Consider the following 27,807-nt stretch of genomic DNA (forward strand, 5'->3'; position numbering starts at 1 on the left):
GTGTTCTTGTAAAATTATAATATATGGTGTGACTGCTATTCATAAAAGACTTGTGCAACATGATTTGAGATTAACTTAAATTTTAAGTGTGTTAAATGTGTCAGGGTGCATAGCAACAATAATCCATTATGGGGGAGGAGCCTTTACTCTTATTTGCCCCCTCTCTCTCTCTCTCTCTCTCTCACACACACACACACACTTGCAATTCCAGAATCATAGAGCCATAGGTTAGAAGGGACTGCAAGGGTCATCCAGTCTAACCCCCGCCCTTCCCAAGATGCAGAATTTGTGTTGTCTAAAGCCACATGCCTCACACACGGTCGTCATCTACGAGCGAAGGGAATGCAAGGGAAACATCTAGCCTCCGCCCCCACCTACGTAGGCAGTGTGCACTCCAGCAAAGCAGTAAGACGTGGCTTTTACAGAAAGCCGGCCAGCTGATGAGTCACACGAGTGGATCTGTTGAACTGCAATCACATTTCACCTAAAAATGAATTCGGTCTCCCACAACGTGCGCTCCTTATCAGGATCAGTCTCTCTCTCTCACGCTACATGTTTCAACGCAAAGCATGGGTGGCTGACATCATTAAAAATATGCCGTCGGACTAAATGCATCCCACAGCATGCACGAGATTCCGAAGAGACGGAGACTCGTCACAAAGAAGTCCTTATGCAGCAGGAGCTTTGGTGTATCCTTACTCCCACGGCCACGGGACATTTTTTTAGACTAACTACCATAACAGTGCGGTGCAAAAACACTAGCTCCGCCTGCCACAGTGTATCGCAATTAGTCACCCTACCCATGAACATCACCCACGTGGCAGCCCCTCCACCACCCTTTAGTCCTGCACAGTGCTATAGTGATGGATGCATAACAGATCACAGCTCCCTGGGTGAAAACTCGGTGCCTGCTGGTGCTTTCTGTGCCGTTTCCCCCACTGGATTGCGCCAGCCATGTCAGCAGCCACGCAGTCCCGTGGAGACAGGCAGAGGCGGCCCTCACCCCACCACCCCCGGGCGGGGGAAGGGGGCCCCTCCACGTCAGACACGCCAGTGTGGGCCTGCCTCCCCCGCTGGAGTGTCAGCAAACGCCTTCCTCTTCTGCTCGTGCAACTCCTACCCCATTTCCTCGCCCACCCCCGTGCCGCCTCTGCCTTCGCCGCCGCGCCGGGCTGACCCGAGAGCACGGCAGCCTGGGCATGCGGCTGGGGCATGCTCAGTAAGAGCCGGGCGCTGGGAGCAGGCTGGGGCGCTACACCCTCTTCCTGCCTCTCTCGCTTGCGTCAGATCAATGTTGCAGACGCCGGGCTGAGGACCGCGCGTGGCGCGCTCGGCGGTTGGCGGGGCCCCTCTCGGGCTGGTGGCCGAAGCTCCCCTCGGAACGCGGGACACTTCGGAACGTCCGCGGCGTCCAATCGGCTGCTGGCGGCGGCCCGCTCCTGAGAGCGGCCCCGCAGCCGGTTTGTTGCGCACGCGGGTCCCGCCGGGTTTCGGTGAGTGGCCACCCAGGTGCCCGCAGTTCGATGGTTGGTTCGGACCGCGATGAGCCGCCCGTCCTCCGCCGGACCCAGTGCTAACAAACCCTGCGGCAAGCAGCAGCACGCGCCGTCCCCCGCTGCTGCCCCCACCGCCGCCGCCACCATCTCGGCTGCCGGCCCCGGCTCCTCCGCGCTACCCGCCGCGGCGATCTCAGGCCCGGGAGGCGGCGGCGGCGGCGGCGGCGGCGGGCCGGTCTCGCCTCAGCACCACGAGCTGACCTCGCTGTTCGAGTGCCCCGTCTGCTTCGACTATGTGCTGCCCCCGATCCTGCAGTGCCAGGCCGGGCATCTGGTGTGCAATCAATGCCGGCAGAAACTGAGCTGCTGCCCCACGTGCAGGGGATCCCTGACCCCCAGCATCAGGAACCTGGCCATGGAGAAAGTGGCCTCGGCTGTCCTCTTTCCCTGCAAGGTAAGAGCATCCTCCAAGCCCCTTTCCTGCTCTGGCCGACACGGTCCCAGGGGGGACTGGATGGAGCTAAACTCCTTGCGCCTCTCTTCATCCCCGGATCGGAATGCTGCTGTCACTTCTGTAGAGCGCCAAAGCAAAGGCTCCTCCAAGAGCTGCCAGTAGGAACCCCTGTTCCCCGGGTCACTGCCCTCTCAACTCCCCAGATGTCAGAATTTTGCAGAGAGGCGAGATCGTGAAAGTTTCGCTTCTCCTTTCCAGGTTCCAGTCAACAGGAACATTCTGCACCTCCCCGCCATACCAGAGGGAGGCTCCTGTCCTAGTTATTTATATGGCTATTAAACAGATCCCTGCCTCCTTTCCCAGCAGAAACAGGAGAAGCTTCCCAGATTAGTATGAGCCCGAGGAACCCTAGTAATAGCCTATCACCCCATTCCAGCAGAAACACAGAGGGGCTTCCATTCCCAGCCCTGTCAGTAGACATACGGCGTCATCTAGGAGCACAGTGCCTTTCACGTGAAGGGTGGGGGGAACATGAGCAATAAGAGTACAGAGAATATATATCCTATTGTTCTTTGTCTTAAAGATACCGACAGCGTGGCTCTTCTGCATACCTGTTTACAAATTAGTGCTGCTGCCTTGCCTTAATCCTGTTTGATAGCCCTGCTGCTGCACAGTGGCATTATGCATAACTACACCATTAAGGCTTAAACAATCAACTATTAAAATTACATAAGCATCTAATTTTTAAAAATAATATCTCACACACTTAGATTCTTGTGGAGACCTGTTTCACATTGCAGAGGGTTTAGACCATCCTACTGCATATTCTTCATGCAATATACTTCTTTTGTAGGACAAATGCCCATCTCTAATTAAATCACTGGAAAGAAGTAGGGGGTTAAGGCCTGTTAAGGGGGTTAAGGCAGTTAAGTAGGCCTGTGATTTAATTTGGTGACTAAGAGGGATACAATAGATCTTAAAAGTCATGATCATGGAATACATTTTCCCTATTTGTTTAGAACACTATTATAATTCCAAGAGATCAGAGAGAGAAAAAATCTGTCCTCTCATTTTCAGTTTGCTTACTTTATGCCTATAAACAGCACTTCGGTATTTAATCAGTTTCACATCTTTCCCTGGGCATGGTCCTCTGTACTTTGGGTGGGTCTTTCTTACAGTAGCAAGGGTATATTTTAAAAAATAGGTAATGTGATAGACCAAGGGAATCAGGGACAGATGTAGTATCTGAGACTACTGTTCACTCACATCTGTAATTGATTACATTGCAAATTCACAGTGTCCTTTTAAATAAAGTGTTTGGGGAGGGATAGTTCTCAGTGGTCTGGGCATTGGCCTGCTAAACCCAAGGTTGTGAGTTCAATATGGGGCAAAAATCTGTCTGAGGATTGGTCCTGCTTTGAACAGAGGACCTCCTGAGGTCCCTTCCAACTCTGATATTCTATGATTCTCTCCTCCAACCACAATAAGCTCCAAAGAATATTTAGAAAAGTTTCATTTGAATTTAAGAGCTTTGATTTTCTTTGATGTGGCTGTTCCTTGAAAATAGATTGTGTAAAATATATCTTAAAATATTTCCTTAGGGAAATAAGCATACAAGGCATATTATACTTCGATTTTTATAAACAACTGCAGATCCTGCAGTTAGGCTGCACGGAAGCTCAGGAATTCATATTATCACATCAACTTGAAGAACTGGGGCAATAGGAAATATTACAAAAGAAATAGACCGTTTTACTCTATTGTATTAGTCTAGAGACTTGACTGGAGTTGATGCTTATAGTGAATTTTCTTTCTGGTTGGAAAACGTGACAGCAGGCCATAATGGCTGCTCATTTTCCACCATCTTTTATGTCCTGTGTTCTACAGCTAAGAGTATTTTTGCTCACTCTGATTTTCCAAAGTGAGGCTTGTTCTTAAAACTCCAGTTTGTTTTACATATTCCTTTGTAAGTATTTATTTTTCTCATGCCCTGCCATTATTTAAGGTTCTGTAGTTTTACAGGGTCACATGACACTATCAGCCAACAGCAGCACTCCAGGAATGATATTTACCTCAGTTCTTAGTGTCTGTCATCATCTGTTTTTTAAAATATTTTATTCTTACCTAGAATTCTTACTCATTGTGCTCAAGTTCTAATGCATAATGTGTCCAATCTAAAGTATGCCACCCATCCTCCAAAAAAGTGAGAGCTCTATTACACAAGGACCTGGGACTTGATAGCAAGGTACATAAATAAGTGTTACCGATGTTTTCTTTCACTAGAGGAGTTAAGTCAGTGCTGGGTGGAAAGTCACTAACTCCTGTTCCACCTATTCACTGGTCTCAGTGTAAAATCTGAGGTGGATTCTGTGATCACAGTCTGTTAGGGTGTGCTTAAATCCTGGTTGGGAACATTGAGGGGGATATCGCCAGAACATTAGCTGTTACAGCATAAAAGTTGCCTTGTGCTGAGAATTCTTTCAGGCCAGCCTTGTTGCCTTGTGCTGAGAAGTCTTTCAGGCCAGGTCAGACCTTCTCTTGGCCAGTGTCTTGCCAGTCAATTTCAAAAAGCTATTAAACAGCTAGAGAAGCTGTGAGGAAGTTGGGATTTTCTGTAATATTTTTATGAAACGTGTACTTTGCATTGTTACCCAGAGGAGGAAAAAGAGTTAAGCCTGCTCTTGGGAGCAGCACACAGGTCATGAGGTGTGAGTGTTGCCTCTCTGTCTGGGCTGCAATGAATAGGGTTGTTGAGGAACTGGTTGGAACCTGCTGAAAGCAACCCCTATTAATGCAGAGTCCAGAAGAGACAGTGGAAAGCCTCAGGGGCCAGAACATTGACACCTAGGAAACAATGACCAAGAGGAAGGTTTCAGAATGGCAGCCCTGTTAGTCTGTATCCACAAAAAGAACAGGAGTACTTGTGGCATCTTAGAGACTAACTATTTGAGCATAAACTTTTGTGGGCTACAGCCCACTTCATCGGATGCATGCAGTGGAAAATACAGTAGGAAGATAGATAGATAGATATATACACACACACCACACAGAGAACATGAAACAATGGGTGTTACCATACACACTCTAACAAGAGTGATCAGTTAAGGTGAGCTATTACCATCAGAGAGAAAAACTTTTAAAAAAAAAACTTCAAAACCAGACTCCAACGAGAGACTGCTGAATTGGAATTAACTTGCAAAATGGACATAATTAAATTAGGCTTGAATAAAGACTGGGAGTGGATGGGTCATTACACAAAGTAAAACTATTTTCCCCATGTTCCCTCCCGCCTTCCTCACACCTTCTTGTCAACTGCTGCACATGGACCATTTTGATTACCACTACAAAAAGTTTTTTCTCTCTCCTGCTGGTAATAGCTTACCTTAACTGATCACTCTCATTAGATAAGTGAATTTACATTAAATTCCATTGCTAGCAAGACTGAGAGATGTGATGGTTTGCAGTTATGGGAGAATTTCCAGGATTTTTCTGAGATTAATAAAAAATAAACGATGGCAAGTTTGTTTGGCAGTTTGTAGGGGCAGATGCTTTGTTGGTTTTCAATTTAAATAATATTTACTGTGAGCTTTTCTTTCTTTCAAGGCCTCCTGAAGTTGTGGGCTTCTGGCTGCTGCTCCATGCAATGCCCCAGTGTACACTAAGGAGGTGATGTAATTCTCACAGTGGAACTCCACTGCTGTACCTGTGAAGAGTCTGGTAATTGCCCTTTGTAGTACAGTGTATGTATGGCTCTGCTAAGTCTCCAGTTCGTATTTTTAAAGCTTTACAAACAGAACATGCACTGTACTAAGAAAAGGGCACTTACCTGACACTCGATAGGCCAGCTACGTGCTTCAGCAATGTGGAGTGTCATCCATCACCAGCATTAAATGAATTTCACTGAATTTTTTTTTAAATATTGATTATTGTCGTTCTAGTTTGCAGTAAATTGGATGCAGAATGTCTCTCGTTCTTAATATTTGGCACAGTCATCTGCAGTTATGAAGTTAGAAGTGTTTTGCGAGGTATCTTAATTCTGTTTTTAAAAGAACGATTTAACCATGGGAATGGGGCATCAGTCACATCTCTTCAGCCAATTTTCTGCAGTCCTGGGGCGGGGGAGGGGGGGGAGCAGTGGGTTGAACAAGCTATCCTGTCACTAATTATAGTTGACATGTTTAGATTTAATATGGAACTTCACAGTTTTTCATGTAGGCAGATTAAATATTTAAATCTTACTGCGTTTTTAAACTTTTTTTTTTTAATTTAGTGAACTGAAGTACATATCTTTTCCAATATAGGTTTTGGAGATGCAATTCTAATTCAATTATTCTTGAAAGTTCAGCTAGAGATCCTATAACCCTTTATGCTTTCATAATGTCTCTGACAGACAGCTAAGCCTCACAACAATACAATAATGGCTGAAGCCAATAGTGGTTGTGACACCAAAAGGTGTTGATGTGCTTTGCTGTTGAATGTAACTTCATGACAAGACCTGTGAGAGAATGATTGATAACAGAAGCAGGCAGAACATAATGACTGAGGTTGAACAGAACACTTGTTAAAATCAGTATTCTGATGAAGGGTGCCATGGGATATTTATGGTCATTAGAAAAACAAACTGTTGAGCAATAGTCAACATGGTTTATGTAAAGGGAAATCGTGTTTTACTAGAGTTCTTTGAAGGGGTCAACAAACATGTGGACAAGGGGGATCCAGTGGATATAGTGTACTTAGATTTCCAGAAAGCCTTTGACAACGTCCCTCACCAAAGGCTTTTACGTAAATTAAGCTGTCATGGGATAAAAGGCAAGATCCTTTAATGGACTGAGAACTGGTTAAAAGACAGGGAACAAAGGGTAGGAATTAATGGTAAATTCTCAGAATAGAGAGGAATAACTAGTGGTGTTCCCCAAGGGTCAATCCTCAGACCAATCCTATTCAGCGTATTCATAAATGATCTGGAGAAAGGGGTAAACAGTGAGGTGGCAAAGTTTGTAGACAATACTAAACTGCTCAAGATAGTTAAAACCAAAGCAGATTGTGAAGAACTTAAAAAAGATCTCACAAAACTAAGTGATTGGGCAACAAAATGGCAAATGAAATTTAATGTGGATAAATGTAAAGTAATGCACATTCGAAAAAATAACCCCAACTATACATACAATATGATGGGGGCTAATTTAGCTACGAGTCAGGAAAAAGATCTTGGAGTCATCTTGAATAGCTCTCTTAAGATGTCAATGCAGTGTGCAGAGGCGGTCAAAAAAGCAAACAGGATGTTAGGAATCATTAAAAAGGGGACAGAATAAGACTGAGAATATATTATTGCCCTTATATAAATTGATGGTAGGCCCACATCTCGAATACTGCATACAGATGTGGTCTCCTCATCTCAAAAAAGATATACTGGCACTAGAAAAGGTTCAGAAAAGGGAACTAAAATGATTAGGGGTTTGGAGAGGGTCCCATATGAGGAAAGATTCAAGAGGCTAGGACTTTTCAGCTTGGAAAAGAGGAGACTAAGGGTGGATATGATAGAGGTATATAAAATCATAAGTGATGTGGAGAAAGTGGATAAGGAAAAGTTATTTACTTATTCCCATAATACAAGAACTAGGGGTCACCAAATGAAATTAATAGGCAGCAGGTTCAAAGCAAATAAAAGGAAGTTCTTCTTCATGCAGTGCACAGTCAACTTGTGGAACTCCTTACTTGAGGAGGTTGTGAAGGCTAGGACTATAACAGCATTTAAAAGAGAACTGAATAAATTCATGGTAGTAAAGTCCATAAATGGCTATTAGCCAGGACGGGTAAGGAATGGTGTCCCTAGCCTCTGTTTGTCAGAGGATGGAGATGGATGGCAGGAGAGAGATCACTTGATATTGCCTGTTAGGTTCACTCCCTCTGGGGCATCTGGCATTGGCCACTGTCGGTAGACAGGATACTGGGCTAGATGGACCTTTGGTCTGACCCGGTACGGCCATTCTTACGTTATTAATCTGTATAACTTCTGAAAGCCAGTCCATAGCTGTATAGTGCCAATAACAATCTAAAAGATTCATTACTGACTCAGAGGGAAAAATGACACCTCCTGAATGAATCATCAGTGCCACTCGCTTACTGCAACATTTTAAGTTCCGTGACAGTCATTGGTTGGGACACTTATTTAGCTTGTGAACTAGATCACAGGACAAGGTGGGATGACTTTAAGTGTTTTATTGAGTTTTTAAGAACTTAGGAGTTTGTTTCTCTCTGTTCAGTTTTCAAATGAGAATTAATCTCATGATTGTAATAACATGGAATGTAGAACTAAAACACAGCTTTTCTTTTTAAATCCAATATAGGAAGAAGTTCAGAGAGTCAGATGCCTCGCTGTGATGCATTCTTGGCCTAAAAAGAACAAAACATTCCATGCATTCTTTTCAGATATGCTTGCTTGCCCAGTTTTCATTTTTTTTTAAAGTGTCCTGTCTTAATCTTCCATGACAGTTAGTATTTCCTAGTTGCCCTTAATGAAATCAATGCATCACCCCCCAAAGCAACTATTCTTATCACAATATTACAGTTCATTTTGTATTGAAACTGACTAGAGGTCCATCTAGGTTGAAAACCTGTCTGACAGTGGCCATTGCCAGATTGGACTTAATGCTTTATTATTATTATTGTATTTAATTTATTTATTGCTGCTTTATGATTAAAGAAGACCTGAAAGGGGTGCATGAATGTAGATGTTAAGTACTGGAAATGTCAAGGCTTGTCTTCTGTTGTTGGAGAGCATCATGGATGACTCAAAAATGGGCACAGAAAGCTTAACTGAAAGTGTGATTTTTTTTTTCCCCCAAGTTCAAAAACATTTACTTACATGTCTCCTAGCCTCACTGCTAGTGGTAGGAAATACTGATAAGCGATTACAAAGCTTGATGAAAACAGCTCCTTCTACTCAGGCTTTCCTTTAATCAAGCTATTTTCTCTATTTTATAGTGATATTTTTAGCAAAACAAATACATTTAACCAGTTCACTTTACAGGATAAAACAAAAGATGGGCTTGTTGATTCTTTAACCAAGTTCTTTTCTCTCCTGTTCTTTAAATAAAAAGATGTAACCAATAAAACCTAACAAGATTTTAAACAGTCTGAATAAAAAGCACCTCATCTCTTTCTGAGTCAAGTTTCTCCTCTGTTATATCTGTTATTAACCTATCAATTCTCCAGTTGGCCAGAAGCTCCCAGCACAGACAAACCCTGACTGACTCATGTAAATAAAACCAAGCAGAATTTTTTTTTTTGCACCTTCTTTAAACATCATAAAGAAGCAAGAAAATGTACACACACACCCTTCCCCACCCCACTCCCTTTTGCTGCTCAGGTATCTTGCTTTGGATAGGATTATTGGAAACATTAAGTACGTGGGCTTTAATAGTTCAATTGAAAAAAAAAAAAAAACTTTCCTGCAAACTACCACTAATTGTGAGACAGAGACAATATAAAATATGGAGTGGAAGGAAACAAGTAGAAATCTTCTTACTTTCTATTGAGCACTTATATCCTTCCCCTCTTCTCTAGAATTGTCTCCGACTTTCACTTTGGTCTATTTCTGGGCAATGAGTCCCAGCAGATCCACTGTTGATCTTCAGTGCAGATGCAAGGCAATTCAATTCACAGGAAGTTTCAACCTAATAGTTTAAGTGCTGTGTCAGTATAAATGTGGGAAGGACGCCAGCTATAGTGATTTGAGTCCACATATTCTGTAAAGTGTTTCAGTCCTTGCTTGAAACATATGTGGATGTGTAGATAGCACAAAGTTAATTACAAAGCTTAACTTTGCATTTTGGAGCCTTTACTTCTGTTGCAGTTGGGAGAACTTTGGAAAAATGGTTTCCTCAATATTACCTTTGCAATTAACTTATCTTGCTTGGTATGTTCTGACCTGCAGAGCTGCTCTGATACCATTAACACTGACTGGGAAAAGGGAGGGATGTAGCTTAGACTGGAAGATGAAATAATTGGGGCGGGGGAGGCATGGGGACTGCATAGGTCAGAGACTTACTTGGTGATGGGATTTGGAGCTTTTCATCTCTGGCTTATGAGTTCAAATGTAGTCTGAGTGACTGAAAGCTGTTAAAGCTGATAGTTCAGTGGGAAATAGGCTTGGACCTGATCCTGCATTTCTTTATGCATCCAAATCTCCCGCAGGAGGCCTGCAGGAAACATAGAATTTGGTCATTGCCATATATATGCATCAGTTAGTACAGGATCTGAAGAGCATGCCAGAGGTGGATACAAAAGATGGAGTGGCAAGTAATAATTGGAGATATACCAATCTCCTAGAACTGGAAGGGACCTTGAAAGGTCATCGAGCAGCCCCCTGTCTTCTCTAGCTGTTGGAGAACAGGGAGAGTGCTAGGGTTTTCCCAGGCTGATGTTTCTGCTCTTTGCATAGGAGCTCCATCCTTCGCCCCACCCTCTGGCTGGTAGGAATCTGCTAAATTGGAAATCCTACTTCCTACTAGCTGTTGGAAAGTAGAAGGAGATTTCTGCCTGTGAATGATGGAAAAGGAGTGGAAGTAGTAAGAATATCTCCTAGTTTCTACTCCTCTCTCAACCTCTCTTTGAATGTGGGAAAGGGGGTGTCTTTCTTTACTATGAGTAATTTCTGTGCTGCTGCACATACTTCTCCCAAAGAGCAACAAAGTGAAATTAACCAGGGTATTTTCCACTGGCATTTGTCTTCCATGCTTAGAAAGCATTTATTTACTGTTTTTAGAGTGCCACAAAGTGTACAATAGAGAAAACAGCAAGGTTTATAGGAATAGGGTCATGTGATTTCTTAGTTATGGCCTGTGCCCATCCGGATGGGTTACAAAGGCTTTTAGAAAATATATATAGCATTATATAATTATCTGCTTGCTTCTTATGGACTTTATGAAAGAAGTGAGTCTTAGAGGACTTACAGTGTTAAGTCACTGAAATTTTAAAATACTTACAGTATGCTCTAGGCATGCTTTTCAAAACTTGAAAAGCACATCATCCTCTAAGTCAAAATCCTTGTTAAAGACATATTAAAATGTCATCTTGCTATCTTTCCTCTTTTAAATAAATATGGAATTGAAATGGTTAGCTGTAGAAAAGTGCTGTTTAGTCAGCAAGACTTTTTTTTTAACTATGGATTTAGCTTCTCTTGTGGTCTCAGGTGACTTTGTAATGATGCTGTAGATTGGAGAAAATAAACCTTGTGAACTTACAGCTGTATGAATGGCTATTAAAATTATATAGTACTTGTGTAATTGCACAAGTAATTAATTATACAGTACTTCTGTGAGATTGCAGTAGTTCAGTTGCTTAGGAAGCTGAAACTTGGCAATGTGGCCTAGCTAACTGAGCAATGCAATGTGCTTTTTTAGATGAACTACTTATTCAAAAATGTGCAGTGAAATAATTAGAGTTTTAAATGCTGCTGTTTACTTTGAGCTATAAAACCGCAGTGACTTCATATAATTACACATCAACCAATACTTGTGTCTTCTACAATATTTTAGCATTACCTTTCATGATAGTACTTCACAAAGTATTTCATGCCTGAGTGATCATTGCTGTGGCCATAGAAATGACATAACCCTGTGCAGAACTGCACTCCTGATAGTGTTAAAACTCATGCTACTTCCTGCTTGTGTTTTAGTTTTGATAGAATTTGCTTCAGATTTACACAGCCACAAACTTAGGGTACGTCTACACTATGGGATTTGTCCGATTTTACATAAACCTGTTTTGTAAAACAGATTGTATAAAATCGAGTGCACACGGCCACACTAAGCACATTAATTCAGTGGTGTGCGTCCATGGTCTGAGGCTAGCATCGATTTCTGGAGCGTTGCACTGTGGGTAGCTATTCCATAGCTATCCCATAGTTCCCGCAGTCTCCCTCGCCCCTTGAAATTCTGGGATGAGATCCCAGTGCCTGATGGGGCAAAAATCATTGTTGCAGGTGGTTCTGGGTAGATGTCAGTCATTCCTTCCTCCGGGAAAACAACGGCAGACAATCATTTCGCGCCCTTTTTCCCTGGATTGCCCTGGCAGACGCCATAGCACGGCAACCATGGAGCCCGTTCAGCTTTTTTTTTACTGTTACCGTTTGTGTACTGGATGCCACTGACAGAGGCGTTACTGTGGCGCTACACAGCAGCATTCGTTTGCTTTTGCATGATAGCAGAGATGGTTATCATTCTGTACTGTCTGCCGCTATCGTGGGTGCCCCTGGCTGAGGTCGGCTGGAGGCGCAAAGACAAAAATGGGAATGACTCCCCAAGTCAATCCCTCCTTTATGGTATCTAAAAATAGAGTCAGTCCTGCCTAGAATATGGGGCAAGTGTACTAGAGAACCAGTGTATCAGAGAGCACAGCTGCTCCATGTCAGATCCTGCAGAAATGACGAGCTGCATGTCATTCACAAGGGTTGCCCCTGCAACAACCCCACCCGTTGCTTCCCTCCTCCCCAACCTTCCTGGGCTACCGTGGCAGTGTCCCCCCCATTTGTGTCATGAAATTATAAAGAATGCAGGAATAAGAAACAGTGACTTGTTAGTGAGATAAAATGAGGGGGAGGCAGCCCCCCAGTGCTATGACAGTCCAGACAGGACATTAAGCGGTGCGGGGGAGAGGAGCCCAGCATCCCGCTGCTATGATAGTCCAGGCAGTACAGAATCTTTTCTTTACACAGGAAAGGGAGGGGGCTGATGGAGCTCAGCCCCCAGTTGCTATGATGAGGACGGTTACCAGCCGCTCTGTACCATCTACTGGGAATGACCAGGAATCATTCCTATTTTTACCCAGGCGCCCCCGGCCAGCCTCACCTGAGGCCAGCCAGGAGCATTCACGGGCTGATGGTGACGACGGATAGCAGTCATATTGTACCGTCTGCCACCGGGGAGGGGAGAAGAGCAGATACTGCTCTTCACTGCTGCAGCATCATGTCTACCACCCACATTCAGTAGACATAGGGTGACATTGAAAAAAGTCAAGGAACGATTTCTTTCCCTTTTCTTTCACGTGGTGGGGGGAGGGAGTAAATTGACGAGCTATACCCTGAACCACGCCGGACAATGTGTTTGAACCTACAGGCGCTGGGAGCTCAGCCAAGAATGCAAATAGTTTTCGGAGACTGCTGTGGACTGTGGGATAGCTGGAGTCCTCAGTACCCCCTACCTCCCTCCATGAGCGTCCATTTGATTCTTTGGCTTTCCGTTACACTTGTCACGCAGCACTGTGTAGCCTGGAGATTTTTTTCAAACACTTTGGCATTTCATCTTCTGTAACGGAGCTCTGATAGAACAGATTTGTCTCCTCATACAGCGATCAGATCCAGTATCTCCCGTACGGTCCATGCTGGAGCTCTTTTTGGATTTGGGACTGCATCGCCACCCATGCTGATCAGAGCTCCACGCTAGGCAAACAGGAAATGTAATTCAAAAGTTCGCAGGGCTTTTCCTATTTACCTGGCCACTGCATCCGAGTTCAGATTGCTGTCCAGAGCGGTCACAGTGGTGCACTGTGGGATACTGCCCGGAGGCCAATACCGTCGATTTGTGGCCACACTAACCCTAATCCGATATGGTAATACCGATTTTAGCACTACTCCTCTCGTTGGGAGGAGTACAGACACTGATTTAAAGAGCCCTTTATATCGATATAAAGGGCCTCGTAGTGTGGACGGGTGCGCCGTTAAATCGGTTTAACGCTGCTAAAATTGGTTTAAACGCATAATGTAGACCAGGCCTTAGTTCCCTTGTATTAGCTTTGAGGACTCCACTGGGGGGAATATCTGGAACACATTTGTAGCAAACTTGCTAATGGGCAACTACATGGAATGGGCCCAGTTACATTTAATACGAATATATATTTGAAAACATTTTAGAATTTCCCCCCATTGCCACACGACTGGGTTCTTAGTGATTAGGATGACCAGATGTCTTGATTTTATAGGGACAGTCCAGATTTTTGGGTCTTTTTCTTATATAGGCTCCTGTTACCTCCCACCCCCATCCCAATTTTTCACATTTGCGGTCTGGTCATCCTATTAGTGATATGAGTAATTTGATTTAAGAATACATTTTGTAAATTAGGAAGGAAATAGTCAGATTTCTGTATTTTTCGTTATTGCATATATTCCAGGAGTCTCAGGGAAGTAAGTGGCTTGATTTTTTTTCAGGGGTTTTTAAACCCACATTTCCTGACATCACGGTAAATGGTGGTGCTCGGCCCTTTATGAATTTAGACCACAGGTACATTAGATATAGAGATGTGTTTCAAGAGATATGCCAGTTGCAGATCTTGCCTTCCAGCTAACTCTACTAGATAATCAGATGCTTCTAAGCCCTCTAAAGACAAGTGTACTCATTACAACAAAACCTAATAAACTCACAGTATTGTGTAATTAACTTTCGACTTGAGAAAAAAATTGAATTTCCCTCTGTGCTTCCTGGTTGCCTCACAACTTTATCAGAAGTTTACATAAACAAGGCAAACTAAGTCTGACTTAACATACATAGAAAAATTAATCTTTCATTGGTAGAAAAATATGCGACCCTTAATTTTAATTGTCCATACACAAATAAACACATCACATAGGGAGGTAGAATGACAGCTTTCCTAGTCAGGTAAATATGCCAGCTGTTTGGCATTTCATATTTATGTGATGTATATTTACTCTCTACCTGGTGATCTAACACGGATTCTGTGTCCCTTGACTTCAGACCTTATTTTAAATCTTTCAAAACTAGAAAGGTAAAACAAGCATTCTCTCACTCTCAAGTGCATGGCTGGCTGGTTCTTGCTCACATGTGCAGGGTCTAACTGATAAGCATATGTGGGTGAGGTCAGACAGGAATTTCCACCAGGTCAGATTGGCAGTGACCTTAGGGATGGGGGCGGGTGGGGTTGGCTTCCGCTGCAGCATGTGGGTATGGGGCACTTGCCAGGATTATCTCAATCATTTTACTGCCATTGTAGGCATCTCAGGCAATAGTGCATGTCAGTCCCTTCTATTTTCTCACTGTGCTGCATAGTACTTTAGTGTCTTCCGGGCTGTAATACTTAGGTCTAATTTCAATTGTTGAGGTAGCGTGCAGGGTGGTGTTGGTGGCCTATGATATAGATGACTTGATGGTCCCTTCTGTTCCTACGTTTTATGATTCTGATTAGAATTACTTATTACATTTGCCCAAGATCTAACAAGAGTAACATCAGATTATACTTTCTAATTTTGAGGCACAACAGGTTCTTTTAAGGCTTGCAGGACACAAGGGTGTGAAAGAAGTAGATCAGGGGTAGGCAACCTATGGCACGCATGCCGAAGGCAGCACATGAGCTGATTTTCAGTGGCACTCACACTGCCCGAGTCCTGGCCTCCAGTCCAAGGGGCTCTGCATTTTAATTTAATTTTAAATGTAGTTTCTTAAACATTTTTAAAACCTTATTTACTCTACATACAATAAAAGTTTAGTTATATATTATAGATTTATAGAAAGAGACCTTCTAAAAACGTTAACATTTATTACGGGCACGCGAAACCTTAAATGAGAGTGAATAAATGAAGACTCGGCACACCACTTCTGAAAGGTTGCCAGCCCCTGACGTAGATGATGATTTGACATTTTTATTAATAGTTCCAATTTTGCTTTCATTCTCTCTCTCTTCCTGATAGATGTTTATTTTCCCAGTATTTACCCTTCTGATATTTTCTTGTTCTCATGTTTTGTTTTTTAATGTGTAGACCTCCTCTCTCTAGTGAAGCCCCTCCTGCATTGTTTTCACTGTGCTGAATTGACATTGATTGTTCTGAATGAAGTTACTCGCTCGGTTTTACATAAAATTGTTTTGCCTCTGCCTAGTTTAACGGTAGCAGAAAATGCAGCTTTGCTAGAGAAGCAGAGGTTTGCTAAGGATGCTGTAGAGCTAGCTGCTTCTAACCTAAGAAGCCTGCTAATAAATGGAAGGTACTGGAGCATACAGGAGACTTGGGATTCAGGGCGGTGACACCCTATTTAATAGGCTTTGCTCACCTACGGTGAGAAAAATATCATTGTGGATTGGGCATTGAAATCTATATTTAACTGAATGCTTCACGTGGCAGGGATGAGGTCAGAAGCTAAAACAGCACTCTCACATACCATATAATTTTGGGCAAGGCTTATCCACATCACCAGAGCTCACACTTTTCAAATACTGAACATTCATCCAGAAACTCCTATTTAACCCTTTGGGGGACTGTCCTTAAATGACAAGTAAGAGAGTTATGCCATGAGAGCAGCTTTCCAGCAATAAAGCAGTGTTTGAGGGCTGTTCAAAGTTGGTTTTTAAAAAAACATGGTAAGTGAGAGGCTATGTTTTTTAAAAGAAATGTAAAGTACTTACAGTGATGGTTCTTCTAACAAAATCACTGCCCCTTCACTGGTCTCTCTCTAAAATAGTGCCTTGAATACAAATATACCTGAACTTCACTTCTCTCTTGCATTCTGTTTTGTTTTAACTTCCAACCAAGTGTGTCACTATCATAAAGACTTATTTGCAACATGAGCCGCAATCAGGCTAAAATCTTTTCCTAGGAAGAATGCTTAGGCTAAAGACTGACTTGTTTCATGTCTGCCTGCACCTAACACTGTGTGTCTGGAACAATCTGCTGTTTTATGCATGCGTGCGCAAACAGCAGTGCAGCAATCCTGACAAATTGCAGCATTTGGCCTCAATTGTGGCTGCGCCCTTTGACGCAAGGACCCCTTCTTTCTGTTGTCGCTGTGGTGGTGCAGAACTCATGGCTTGTCTGCTCACTGGGCACACCTAAACAAAACTGTTAGCAGAGGATTAAACAGTGGGGGGAGGGACAGATACAGTAAATGCAGAGCTTCATTAACTGTTTAGTGACATCTGAAACAGAAGTCTGTACTCTGGTGTTCTTCCACTATACATGTTAGCAGCATGACAGATATAATAACTGAGATGACATTGAATCTAAGCCCTTGTTTCTCAGGCATTTAACCCTCAGAATTGAAATTCCTTTTGTGTGTCCTGACTCAGAAATAGCTGTTTATTTTTTAAACATTTGGAAAAACTGCATTTAACCTTGATTTTTTTTTTAAACTGGTCAGATAATTATTAAGAAACAACCCTTTTTTATTTGTTCATATCACCAGAAACACTTTCCAGACGTGTTGGTATTTTTGCATTTGGTATTTAATTCAGCTTCTAGATCACTGAATTTGCCATTCTTACACCTAAAGCTGGTAGCTTAGTCCTCTGTCCCATTCCTTGGGAAAGAGACTTTTGTTGTTTTTTTTTTTGCTTCATTTTGGAATCACCTCTTAACTCCAATGATCAGGAAACATTTTGGATAAAGGGTATTGTGGTAAATATTCAACTCACCTGTCCTGTTAGCACGTAAGATCTTCCAATCAACATCTAAGGTCCTCCATCAAATCTTGACATTCCTGATCCTGTTAACTTAAATAAAAATATTGTTTGGGGCCTTCTTTGTATAACGTATAAACAAAGGATGCAAACCCAATTTAAAAAACAAACTTTTGCAGATCAGCATTAACCTTGTTCACTGTGAATGTTCTCTGATCAGCTATTTCTATTCCTTATGTGAAGTTCCTCTTACCATGTGTCTTTGAATATATGATTTCTACAGTTCTGACTGCATAGCCAGGTATATTTTTCTCTTCCTTCTGAAGGAAGTGTAACCATTCCCCCTCCACACACACACATACAAAAACCACCCCACCAGCACATCAGTGGAAACACTAGATGATACAAAGTCAGGAAACTCCAAGATGCACTTTTCATGAGGCCCTTACACAAGGACCAAGTACTGGTTGCTATGGGAACGATCACTTGACATTTCCTAACTGTGTTGCATATAAACTTAATATATAACATTGTGTATCCCAGCAAAATGACTCAGCTTATTTGCTGATAGTTGTTTTTGGACTGGTCCTTAAATAGACACTGAGAATAAAATGATTGTAAATAAATCAGTGCATGAAAAAGATAAGGGATGAGGTTGAGAAAAGAAGTTTGCCTCCCCTGTTATACTCCTGTCTGAGACTTTGTTATTCATTATCCAGGTGGAGAGTGAAAACTCTTGCTTAATCCATTTTCTTTTGAATTATAGATGTATATATTGTGGAGGGCTTATGGCTGTCATTGTAGAAAGTGTTCTAGCTTGTTTCACAGCTGTGACAATGGCGATATTCAGGTTCTTGGCTGAAGGGGAAAAGCTTTCCCATTAAGGGACTGTTGCTGTGTAAGGTTGAAGAAATATGTGCTTTGTTTAAGGAATGTTGAATTTGCTATAAGTATGCAAAGGTGCATTTTCTGGCTTAAAACAAATACATGTCCTTACCTGTGTATTAAAACAGAGAGCTTTAAACAAAAATCTCACTTATTAGGCTTTCAGTTTACTTGTATGGTGAAATTAGTTACATTCTCTTTGATTCTCATGCAGTGGCAGAGTGAGACTGCAAACATTTAAATTAAAATAAAATCTTTCATAGAATGGGACACACATACTAGTAATGCTGCACTTTCTAAGAGTGTGTTTTAATAGAATATTCATGTTTATCAATTCCCATTTAAAAGTATATGAAGCAGGAATCCATTTGGGGGTAAAACAAAGCTCAGCTCTGAATCCAGAGCACTTAGAAATATATAATGTAAAATTCAGAATGAAATGAGGACACTTACTGATGCTGCATTTTGCAGTTCACAGTTGGAGCTTTAGAACATTAAATCTGGATGTATATCTTGATGGCCTGTGTTTTGTCCCCTTCCAGTATGCCACTACAGGTTGTTCCCTGACACTCCACCATACAGAAAAGCCGGAGCATGAAGACATCTGTGAATACCGTCCCTACTCCTGTCCATGTCCCGGTGCCTCCTGTAAATGGCAGGGCTCTTTGGAAGCCGTGATGTCCCACCTCATGCACGCCCACAAAAGCATTACCACCCTTCAGGGAGAAGACATAGTCTTTCTCGCCACAGACATTAACCTGCCAGGAGCTGTTGACTGGGTCATGATGCAGTCTTGCTTTGGTCACCATTTCATGCTGGTGTTGGAGAAACAGGAGAAGTACGAGGGTCACCAGCAGTTTTTTGCTATTGTATTGCTCATTGGCACTCGCAAACAAGCAGAGAACTTTGCATACCGACTGGAGCTGAATGGTAACCGGCGCAGGCTGACCTGGGAGGCAACGCCCCGCTCCATTCACGATGGGGTGGCTGCTGCCATCATGAACAGCGACTGTCTAGTTTTTGATACAGCTATAGCACATCTTTTTGCAGACAATGGAAACCTTGGCATCAATGTGACTATTTCTACGTGTTGTCCGTGATTATATGTGTTGTTAGTGAAACCTAGGGTTGTCTGGGCATAGTGCTTTACATTCTTAAGGGTTTTTTAAAATGATACTCAACTATGTCTTCATCTCTCTCTTAGGATTCCTAATTTAGCCAACATTTTGTAACAACTTTCTCTTTGGGTTTTAAGTCATGGCTAACCAGACAAGATGAGCGAGTGTCCTATCAATCATCAGAACAGGAAAAGAGTTTTTTTAGAATTCTTGGATGCTTTTTGAAGATTTTTTACCATTTTTTAAAAACAACAGAGCTTCCATTAGATATGTCTTTAATAGACTTGAGGGTCTATTTTTCTCTTTGAAGTGCACCCAAAGCTCCCCTTAAGAGGCGTTATCCAAGGGGAAAAACAGGCACCTCTTGACTTACTCCCCTGCTGGGCTTTTAAAAACAGAATAAACAAATAGCTTCAAGTGTGGTAGAGAGGAACAAAAGGTACTTTGGTATAGGTTCCCTTGCTGCTCTGATTCCCTCTTCTTTATTTAAAAAAAAAGAAAAAAAAACAGTTGTGTTGGCTCACTTGCTGTGTCTTTAAAAATGAACCAGGCCTGATCCTGCAAAGTGTTGAGCATCTTCTGCTCCCATTCACTTCGTTTAAAGTTCAGTATGCCTGGAACATTTTACAGGGGCCCTGGATCAGGTGCTAGTAAAGCAAGAGGCACATATCTAATAGTTCTCAAACAGCTTGGAGTTGATCATGTAGCGATGCATTCAGGTTGTTTACATGTGGCTTCCCCTGGAGACATACTTGATTATTGATATTGTCAGAGATTGATTAGAATAATACAGTGAAAGCTTTATGGCCAGTGTCATGTCATTTGCTATTTAAGTTTTTGTTGCCATATTTACTTTAGTTTTTTAATAAATATTTTGCAAAAACAACATTGTGTGGCATCTTTAATTGATGGAGGTGCCCACATATCATTAAAGTTTAATTATGTGCATTTATGGTGGCAGCTGTTTTCAAAATGTTTTATTCCCTGTATTTGTAAATTTTCACTTGTGCTACTGTGAATTGAAACTACATTCTCGCTCTTAACTGTCATTTACATCAACTTTTAATCTGAATCAAATCAAAGGACAGGATACCATATGGCCTGATTCTGTAAGCTTATGCAGAACTTCCATAGACATCCGTGAGTTCTACATTTAGAAGGTTTGCAGGATTGGGACTACAGTTTTATTATCCAGTTAGGCTATATAGAGAAAAAACAGAAAATAAGCAGATTTAGATCTTTACACATGCTGCTTCTTCCTCCAAAAAGGGTCTGAGATCTAGCACATCACTTTCTTAGAGAACAGTAGAAATCTGGTTTCCCTCTAATAGCGAAGCAGTGTCTGTGACCATATAGGACAATACTCTGTGCTCCAAAATGGAAGAAGAATCTGATATTCCAGGCCAAATGTTTCCTTCCTTTTGGTGATCTTGTTCATATGGGGAGGAGGGCTCCTCTACAACTTCTTGAGAACGCAAGATTGTATTCCCAAATACTTGCCCACATTATAATCTACCAGAACCAATAGTAGGAAATAGATTAGTTTGTTTTGTGGTTGAGGGTTTGTGAGATCATGCAAAGAATACCCTGGAACTATTATCTAATGACGCGCTATAGTTCAAGATCCCATTGGTGGATCTCACACTAGCATAACTCCACTGATTTCCACTGAGTGAAATCCTGATTTACACTGATGTCACAAGATCAGACTTAGGCTTTGGGTCTGCAGAAGGTAATGCCTATGCTCTGCGTAGGACCAGCTAATCAAGAATTGTCAAGAACAATTCACATTCCAATAGCCTAGCAATGCTTACAATGAAAAATGACAAGTTTTCCCAGTTTTGCTGCAGAAGGCCCTTCATTTAAGCATGACAGAATCACAACAATGATTTAAACAGAAGTAAAATGTAAAGTGAAAATGGAAGTCCTGGTTCATAACAGTATTCATGAATCCAGGTTATATTTCCCTAATACTGTCACACTGCACAATTCATGTTAGATGATTTAACACCTATAAAGGAGAAGTGAAGGTTCACTGGAATTAACTTTGTTATTACGACTTGGTATACCAATTTACTCACATAGTTAAGACCTGAGACAACATTTAGTTCTTGATAAATTAGTTGGGGGGGAGGCCTTCACTCTGGATTTTACAGTGCCTGGTTTTGCTGTATCTATTGCTTTAAATACAGAATATGTAGCCCCTGCTGCAGGGGCGGCTCTAGGTATTTTGCCGCTCGAAGCATGGCAGGCAGGCTGCCTTTGGCAGCTGGCCTGACGGAGGTCCCCGGTCCTGTGGATTCGGCAGCACGCCTGCGGGAGGTCTGCCAAAGCGGCGGGACCAGTGGACCCTCCGTAGGCATGCCGCCGAAGGCAACCTGCTTGCCGCCCCAGGCACGCGCTTGGCGTGCTGGTGCCTGGAGCCGCCCCTGCCCTGCTGCCAAGAAGTTAGAAGTGTAATCCATTTGGACAATAAACTCAGGTAGCTGATACTTGATCCAAAAATCAGATTAACTTCTTAAAGAAGCAAACCTGAAACATACTCTTGGAGACTGTTTTATCAGCATGACTCTCTGATGTCTATAGCTCAGGGTTACAAAAAGAACACACTAGCCATGCAGTAGTGCACCAAGGAAAAAGAAAGTAGCAAGGTCATGTCCTGTTCTGGAGTATGTTGGATAACCCCACGGAAGCCAAGTGAACTTTTTATTAAAGAAGTGACCGATAAGAAGAGAAGCCATGTAGTATGGGCTTGGAAACAAGTCCTAGAATCACATCTTAGGGACATCTCTGATCATACTTCTTGTCTATCCAGTATTTTGACAGCTGACAGAAATACTTTACAGACCAACAAAACTGGTCATACTTGCTTCTCTGCTATGGCATATTCTTAAAGAGTTAGTTAATTCCAGCAACAGAAGAGAATACTGGTAACAGAGTATTTATCTGCTTATGACGCTTTTTTTTTTTTTTTTTTTTTTAAGTTTCTTAACCCTTATCCTGGTGGCAAATCCCCGTGTAATGGAATTATTTCAGGGTTTCTCAAATGGGTCGCCGCTTCTGTAGGGAAAGCCCCTGGCGGGCCAGGCCAGTGTGTTTACCTGCCCCGTCCGCAGGTCCGTCCAATCGTGGCTCTCACTGGCTGCAGATCACTGCTTCGGGCCAATGGGGTGCTGGAAGCGGCGTGGGCCGAGTGACATACTGGCCGCTGCTTCCAGCAACTCCCATTGGCCCGGAACCATGATCGGCCGGACCTGCGGACAGGGCAGGTAAACACACTGGCCTGGCCTGCCAGGGGCTCTCTCTACAGAAGCGGCGACCGCTGTTTGAGAAACCCAGAATTATTTCCATTTTAAAAGACAAAATGAGTTGAAAAGACTTGTTTGTAGTGGGAAGCCAATCCCTGTAGAGGCTAAAGCAGTAAACAGGGAGCCAAATTCTATGGTCCATTCTTGGCTGTGCCATGGATGTGCTGTGTGCACAGAGCCAAGTCATTTAGCCTCCCTGTGCCTTGGTTTCCCCATCTTTAAATAAGAATAACGCTTGCATATTTTTGTTATGGTGTTTGTAAAGCAATTGATAATTATGTGAAAGGTGCCTCCTAAAAACAAATACTGGTTACTTTTATAAATATTTAAATGCGGGGTGACCACCTGAGCCTGAGAAGGAGCCAGAATTTACCAATGTACATTGCCAAAGAGCCACAGCAATACATCAGCAGCTCCTGCTCCCAGTGCCTCCCACCCACTGGCAGCCCCGCCAATCAGTGCCTCCCCTTCTCTCCCCGCACCTCCCGATAAGCTGTTCTGTGGCATGGGAGGCTCTGGTGGGAAGCAGGGAGGAGCAAGGGCACGAGAGAGGGCGGGAATGGGTGGAGTGGGGGTAGGGCCTGTGGCAGAGCCAGGGGTTGAGCAGTGAGCAACCCTTCCCTCTCTCCTCCCCTCCCCCAGCCCATTGGAAAGTTGGTGCCTGTAACTCCAGCCCTGGAGTCGATGCCTATATGAGGAACTGCATATTAACTTCTGAAGAGCTGCGTGTAGCTCCAGAGCCACAGGTTGGCCACCCCTGATTTAAACAGTCTTAAAATTACTTATAACTTACATTTCAAAACTGTATAATTTTAAAAGTCATTTTCATTCACTTACTTGCCAAGTTCTGAATTCAGTTTCTTTGGTATCTCCTGTCAGAGCTGAGCCTATCGCAGCCACCTAAAACAATAGATAAAAAGATGTCAGGCATCTGTAATCAGTCAGCTCCGCACTGTCATGAATTCACCTCTTAGAGGATGAATAACAGTTAAATTCATGTAAAACTTTTCATACCGTGTTTTTATTTGTAACAAGTCAACATACATAACTTGTCTAATATTTAGCTTATATATGGGCTTGTCTTCACTGCATTGTTAGCTTGAGCTGTACATCAAGTTTTGTAGCAACCCATTTCCCATACACACACAAATCTCTAGTTCAAGAGATTTAAGATCCAGTTGGCTGGCCTGTGGAAGAGGGGAGATTGAAACTCAAGTGCTGCTGACACTAGATAGTAATGCAATGGGGTTGCAACCGTCACTTTGTGTAGGCCAAGTGTTGTTTTGCAGTGTGATCACTCACTCCAACGAAGCTGGATCAAGTGGAGTAAGTCGAGCTAACTGACAACTGTTGCAATGAAGCTCATCATGCTGTACAAACTTCTAATCCTCAACTCTTCTCAATGTTGTATTATGTTACTGAAGAGTTCACGAACAGTTTATTTTTTAAAGCATGGTCTTCTAAGTGCTTTTTCAGGTTGGTTAGTGGCCATTTTTACCATATCTAGGAAACTCTGATTATTTTGTGAGGAAATGCATGTTCCATTTATATTGAACCAACAATACGTTATCTGAACATGGAATTTGGCATCATTAGCAGACTGCATACTGGTAATAGTGAATTTAAGGCATTGCAGTGATTCAGTAATTATTATCAAATTGATCAAAATAATGACCCCAAGGCCATGAAGGCATCGCTAATTAGGCTGAATAAAAAGTAATTGTTTCTACTTCACTACTGTAACCATTGCTTCCAAGGAAGGAGCTCTAAATGAGCAGTGGTTTTCTAGGCCGTGCCTGTCTAGGGGGAATCTCTTGCAGGTTTGAGTCTATTTTACCTTTAAGGTTGCCTTAATGCCAATAAAGTATCAAAGTAAACTCTGCGTTAGTGACTTTATATATGGAACTTTAGGCTCTCTAATGGGATTTCCTAGTGGAATTGTCGCTACTCAATTCTCACCATAAGCAAGAGGTAAGTGTTACCTTTGCATGTACATATCAGAAAAGTACCTCCTCTCTGCTAGCACAAACTCCCCTTGCGATCCATAATTCCCCCCCATAAATGTGTGCAATTTCCAAATTGCTAGCACAGCTGCCATGCCCCCTCCAATTTTTCTCATATTCCTCCATACTACCTCATCCCTCCCTCCCAATCAGGTCTCCCCTACCCAATATCACAGTTCCTTCATCTTGAACCAATAAAATAGCCTTAATCCCAATTATAATTACCAAGTGTACCCCAGAACCTGTAATTTCTACATCTACTAAATTTACAACATACATCGCTCACCCGTTCACATAAGTTTTCCTAAACAGTACAGGAAAACCACTGGCAACTGCTGTTTGCAATCTGACACCACATATCGCTGTATAGAAAAGTACAGAACACAGTAACGTCTAACCAATACACATGCTCAGAGTTAAGGCTGCATGTCTGTGTATGATGAGGATGGGCTGTGGTTGCAAGGGAGGTGTGGCAGTTTAGAAGGGGAACAAATTAATGGAGTGCAGATGGAGTTTTAAATGATGTAACTGCTTGGACATCATACCTAATGTAAAAAGCAAAGAACTAACAACCTTAACTCTAAATAAGCACAATTTTGTGTATGAATACTGGTTTAACATACACCATTTAGCACTCTCAAATTGAAGCAATACTTAGAGATCACGTAGGGCCTGCCTACCTTGGGGACATTTTCTAAGTGGTTTAAAACTAGTTCTAGATACATTTGGATAAAAAAGAAGAGATCGCTCAAAGACTACTAGACCTACATTCCACCTAACCCTGCCTCTTCTCCCCTTCTTATTCATGTACACCTATTTTATTACTATTACCCCCACCCAACATGGCTATGTGGTGGTGTCTTACAACTTGTCAAAGCTGCAAGACCAAACTTTGTAATTCTATTAGCAACCCTGTGAAGCATGTGGTATTTGGAAACCTAGACAACCCTGTAGGTTATTTACAGTTTTGTGTTTTTCCATTGTCTGTTTCCTTATGAAAAACCAATAAATAAATAAATACCACCTGATTCAGCTGCCCAGATCTGAAAGCTGGTTAGAATTGTAGACCTTTTTATACTGAATTGGTTTTGAGACCACTAGGTTCAGTAAAAATGTGATGCTGCCTTAAACCGCCTCTCCTAAAACTGGGTCTACACGAACAAATTTTCAGAACCATATGGGAATTGGATGTCCAAATCTCCTATTGAAATTAATGGGAATTGGGCATCCTAGACAGCTTTAAAAAAATCTCAGCCTATGCCCCTAACTGGTTTTTAAATTGGGTTAGCTAAGCTAATTGCAAGTCAGGCCCTCAAGAGAAGACTGGATTTCTTTGATTTGGTTACTCGGAGTCCAACCATTAAATGGTGCTGGGTTGTAGGGGACAAGAGGTTGGGATTTGTTTTAAGGTTTTTTGGCCTCCTTTTTTATTCAGTGGGCATCCATTCCCCTGCCCCATATTTCTAATTGTTATTTATTGTTTGCATTACAATAGTATCAAGAGACTTCAGCCAGTATCAAAGCCCCACTGTACTAAGTGCAGCAAACAAAGTGCAGAACCTGCCCCAAGGCATTTACATAAGCAGAAAGAAATAGGGATCCAATTTATCTCTGACAGTACACCAGCATCACTTGTATGGTCTGTGAAGCTGTGCATAGGCCTGAAACAAGCTTTTAGAAATAGTCATAGTTTTTGCTGTATTTACAAAAGTGGGCTTTATGGGCCTGAATTACTGGACAGGATCTTCGATCACTATATTTAAATATATTTATTTTAATTAAGTAAAGAATTTTTTTTAGTTTTGATGGTCTGGATTGTGTGAATTTTCTTCACTTGTCTTCTATCGTGGCTCTAGGGGAAGGCCTTATGCAGAGTTACTTTTCACAGCACTTCAGTCTCCAGGTGCCTCTCATCAAATCATTCTCACTGCCAACTCTGTACTCACAACCCAAATTCAGACCTCACATGAGAAGAGGGAAAATGACTGAGAAATGCCTGCTTATACCAATCCATCTAGAATATGATAGTTCAATCCTTAGCATGTCATTTATTTGCTTTGATAAACAGTGTGCTTTTAAAACAGGAAAATGTAGATCCACTTACATAATCTGACAATACTGCTCATATTGCTCTTAACACTGTTCTGAATTGTTCACGATACAAATAGCAGAGATTGAATAGCAACTGTGCACAGCCACTAATGATTCCAAAGCAGCTGCTGTCGTCAGCCATTTCCCCCATTTGAATGTATTATTTTACTCCTGTGTGCCTATTCTTGTGTTGTCTCTTTGCAGTACTTTGAGCATCACTGCTCTTGTACAAACACGCATTTCCTAAATCAGCTTGGGTTGTTTCAAGCCCCTTCCAGCAGGTAAGACAGATACCAAGAATAGCTACTCTACATTCCAGAAGCTACCTCATTCACAGTCACACAGAATATCCTAGCAAGTGGTCCCTCTGGATTGTACCTGTCTTTCTTAATCAGTTCCCAGGATGGTGTTTCTACATCTCTGTGGGGACACTTACACTGAGGTACCAATGGACATACATTACCTTTTGATCATATCATGGAATTTGCTCCTTTAATGACAACTGAGTGCAACCTACTACTTGGGCAAGGAATTTTGCAGCTTCCTCATCAATGACACATGTGGACGGGAATTTAAAACTATCTGAGCAGATGAGGAAAACAGCGAGGCCTACAGAGGGATTCCAAACACCTCAGTGCAAGTTGTGAACCAACGGTTATTAAAGTGTCTGTTCTTGGAATGGTTCTCCCTTACCAATATTTGTTTCCCACTTGTGATTTTTCTGAAGTCCACTGTAATAAGATAGGTTATGAACTGCCCCCTTCAAACATATTCTCTGGGGCACTGTAGGAGACTGAACACTTCATTTCTCAGTGTTTATTTGGAAAAACCTGGGGAGGGGGTCAGGGCCAGATTAAGGCAATCCAGAAGGGTTTTTCACACCATGAAATGGCCCCATGGTTCCACCTCCACTTGGAATGCCCACAATCTCCCAAAAGACAGAGATAGCATGATGCGGCCTCCTCTCCCCCTTGGAGAAATGGGGTAACAGGAGAGCAGCTTCCAAATACCCCAGCAGCTGTGGTGTAAGTATCTGCATGGGTAGGCTGTCCT

General features: G+C 42.4%; 1 protein-coding gene and 1 long non-coding RNA gene across 2 annotated transcripts; one reads left to right on the forward strand and one right to left on the reverse strand.

Annotated features, from left to right (window-relative positions):
- Positions 1–1,145: 1,145 nt before the first annotated feature.
- On the forward strand, positions 1,146–20,220 carry SIAH2 (siah E3 ubiquitin protein ligase 2). The gene is made up of 2 exons (XM_030574356.1): positions 1,146–1,950; positions 18,777–20,220. Exons 1-2 carry the CDS (start codon positions 1,543–1,545, stop codon positions 19,332–19,334), a joined length of 966 nt encoding a protein of 321 aa, XP_030430216.1. The 5' UTR covers positions 1,146–1,542; the 3' UTR covers positions 19,335–20,220.
- Positions 15,641–23,676, reverse strand: LOC115657090. Its single transcript, XR_004001874.1, has 4 exons — positions 23,498–23,676; positions 20,446–20,552; positions 17,365–17,442; positions 15,641–16,792 (listed from the first exon to the last, which is right to left on the reverse strand). It is a non-coding gene; the product is annotated as an uncharacterized LOC115657090 (long non-coding RNA).
- Positions 23,677–27,807: the final 4,131 nt, after the last annotated feature.

This window comes from Gopherus evgoodei, chromosome 9, assembly GCF_007399415.2.
Source record: "Gopherus evgoodei ecotype Sinaloan lineage chromosome 9, rGopEvg1_v1.p, whole genome shotgun sequence".
NCBI lineage: Eukaryota > Metazoa > Chordata > Testudines > Testudinidae > Gopherus > Gopherus evgoodei.

Coding starts and splice junctions, on each gene's coding strand:
- SIAH2 (XM_030574356.1), top strand. CDS start 1,543: ATGAGCCGCCCGTCCTCCGCCGGACCCAGTGCTAACAAACCCTGCGGC. Junction 1,951..18,776: donor CTGTCCTCTTTCCCTGCAAG/GTAAGAGCATCC, acceptor GTCCCCTTCCAG/TATGCCACTACAGGTTGTTC.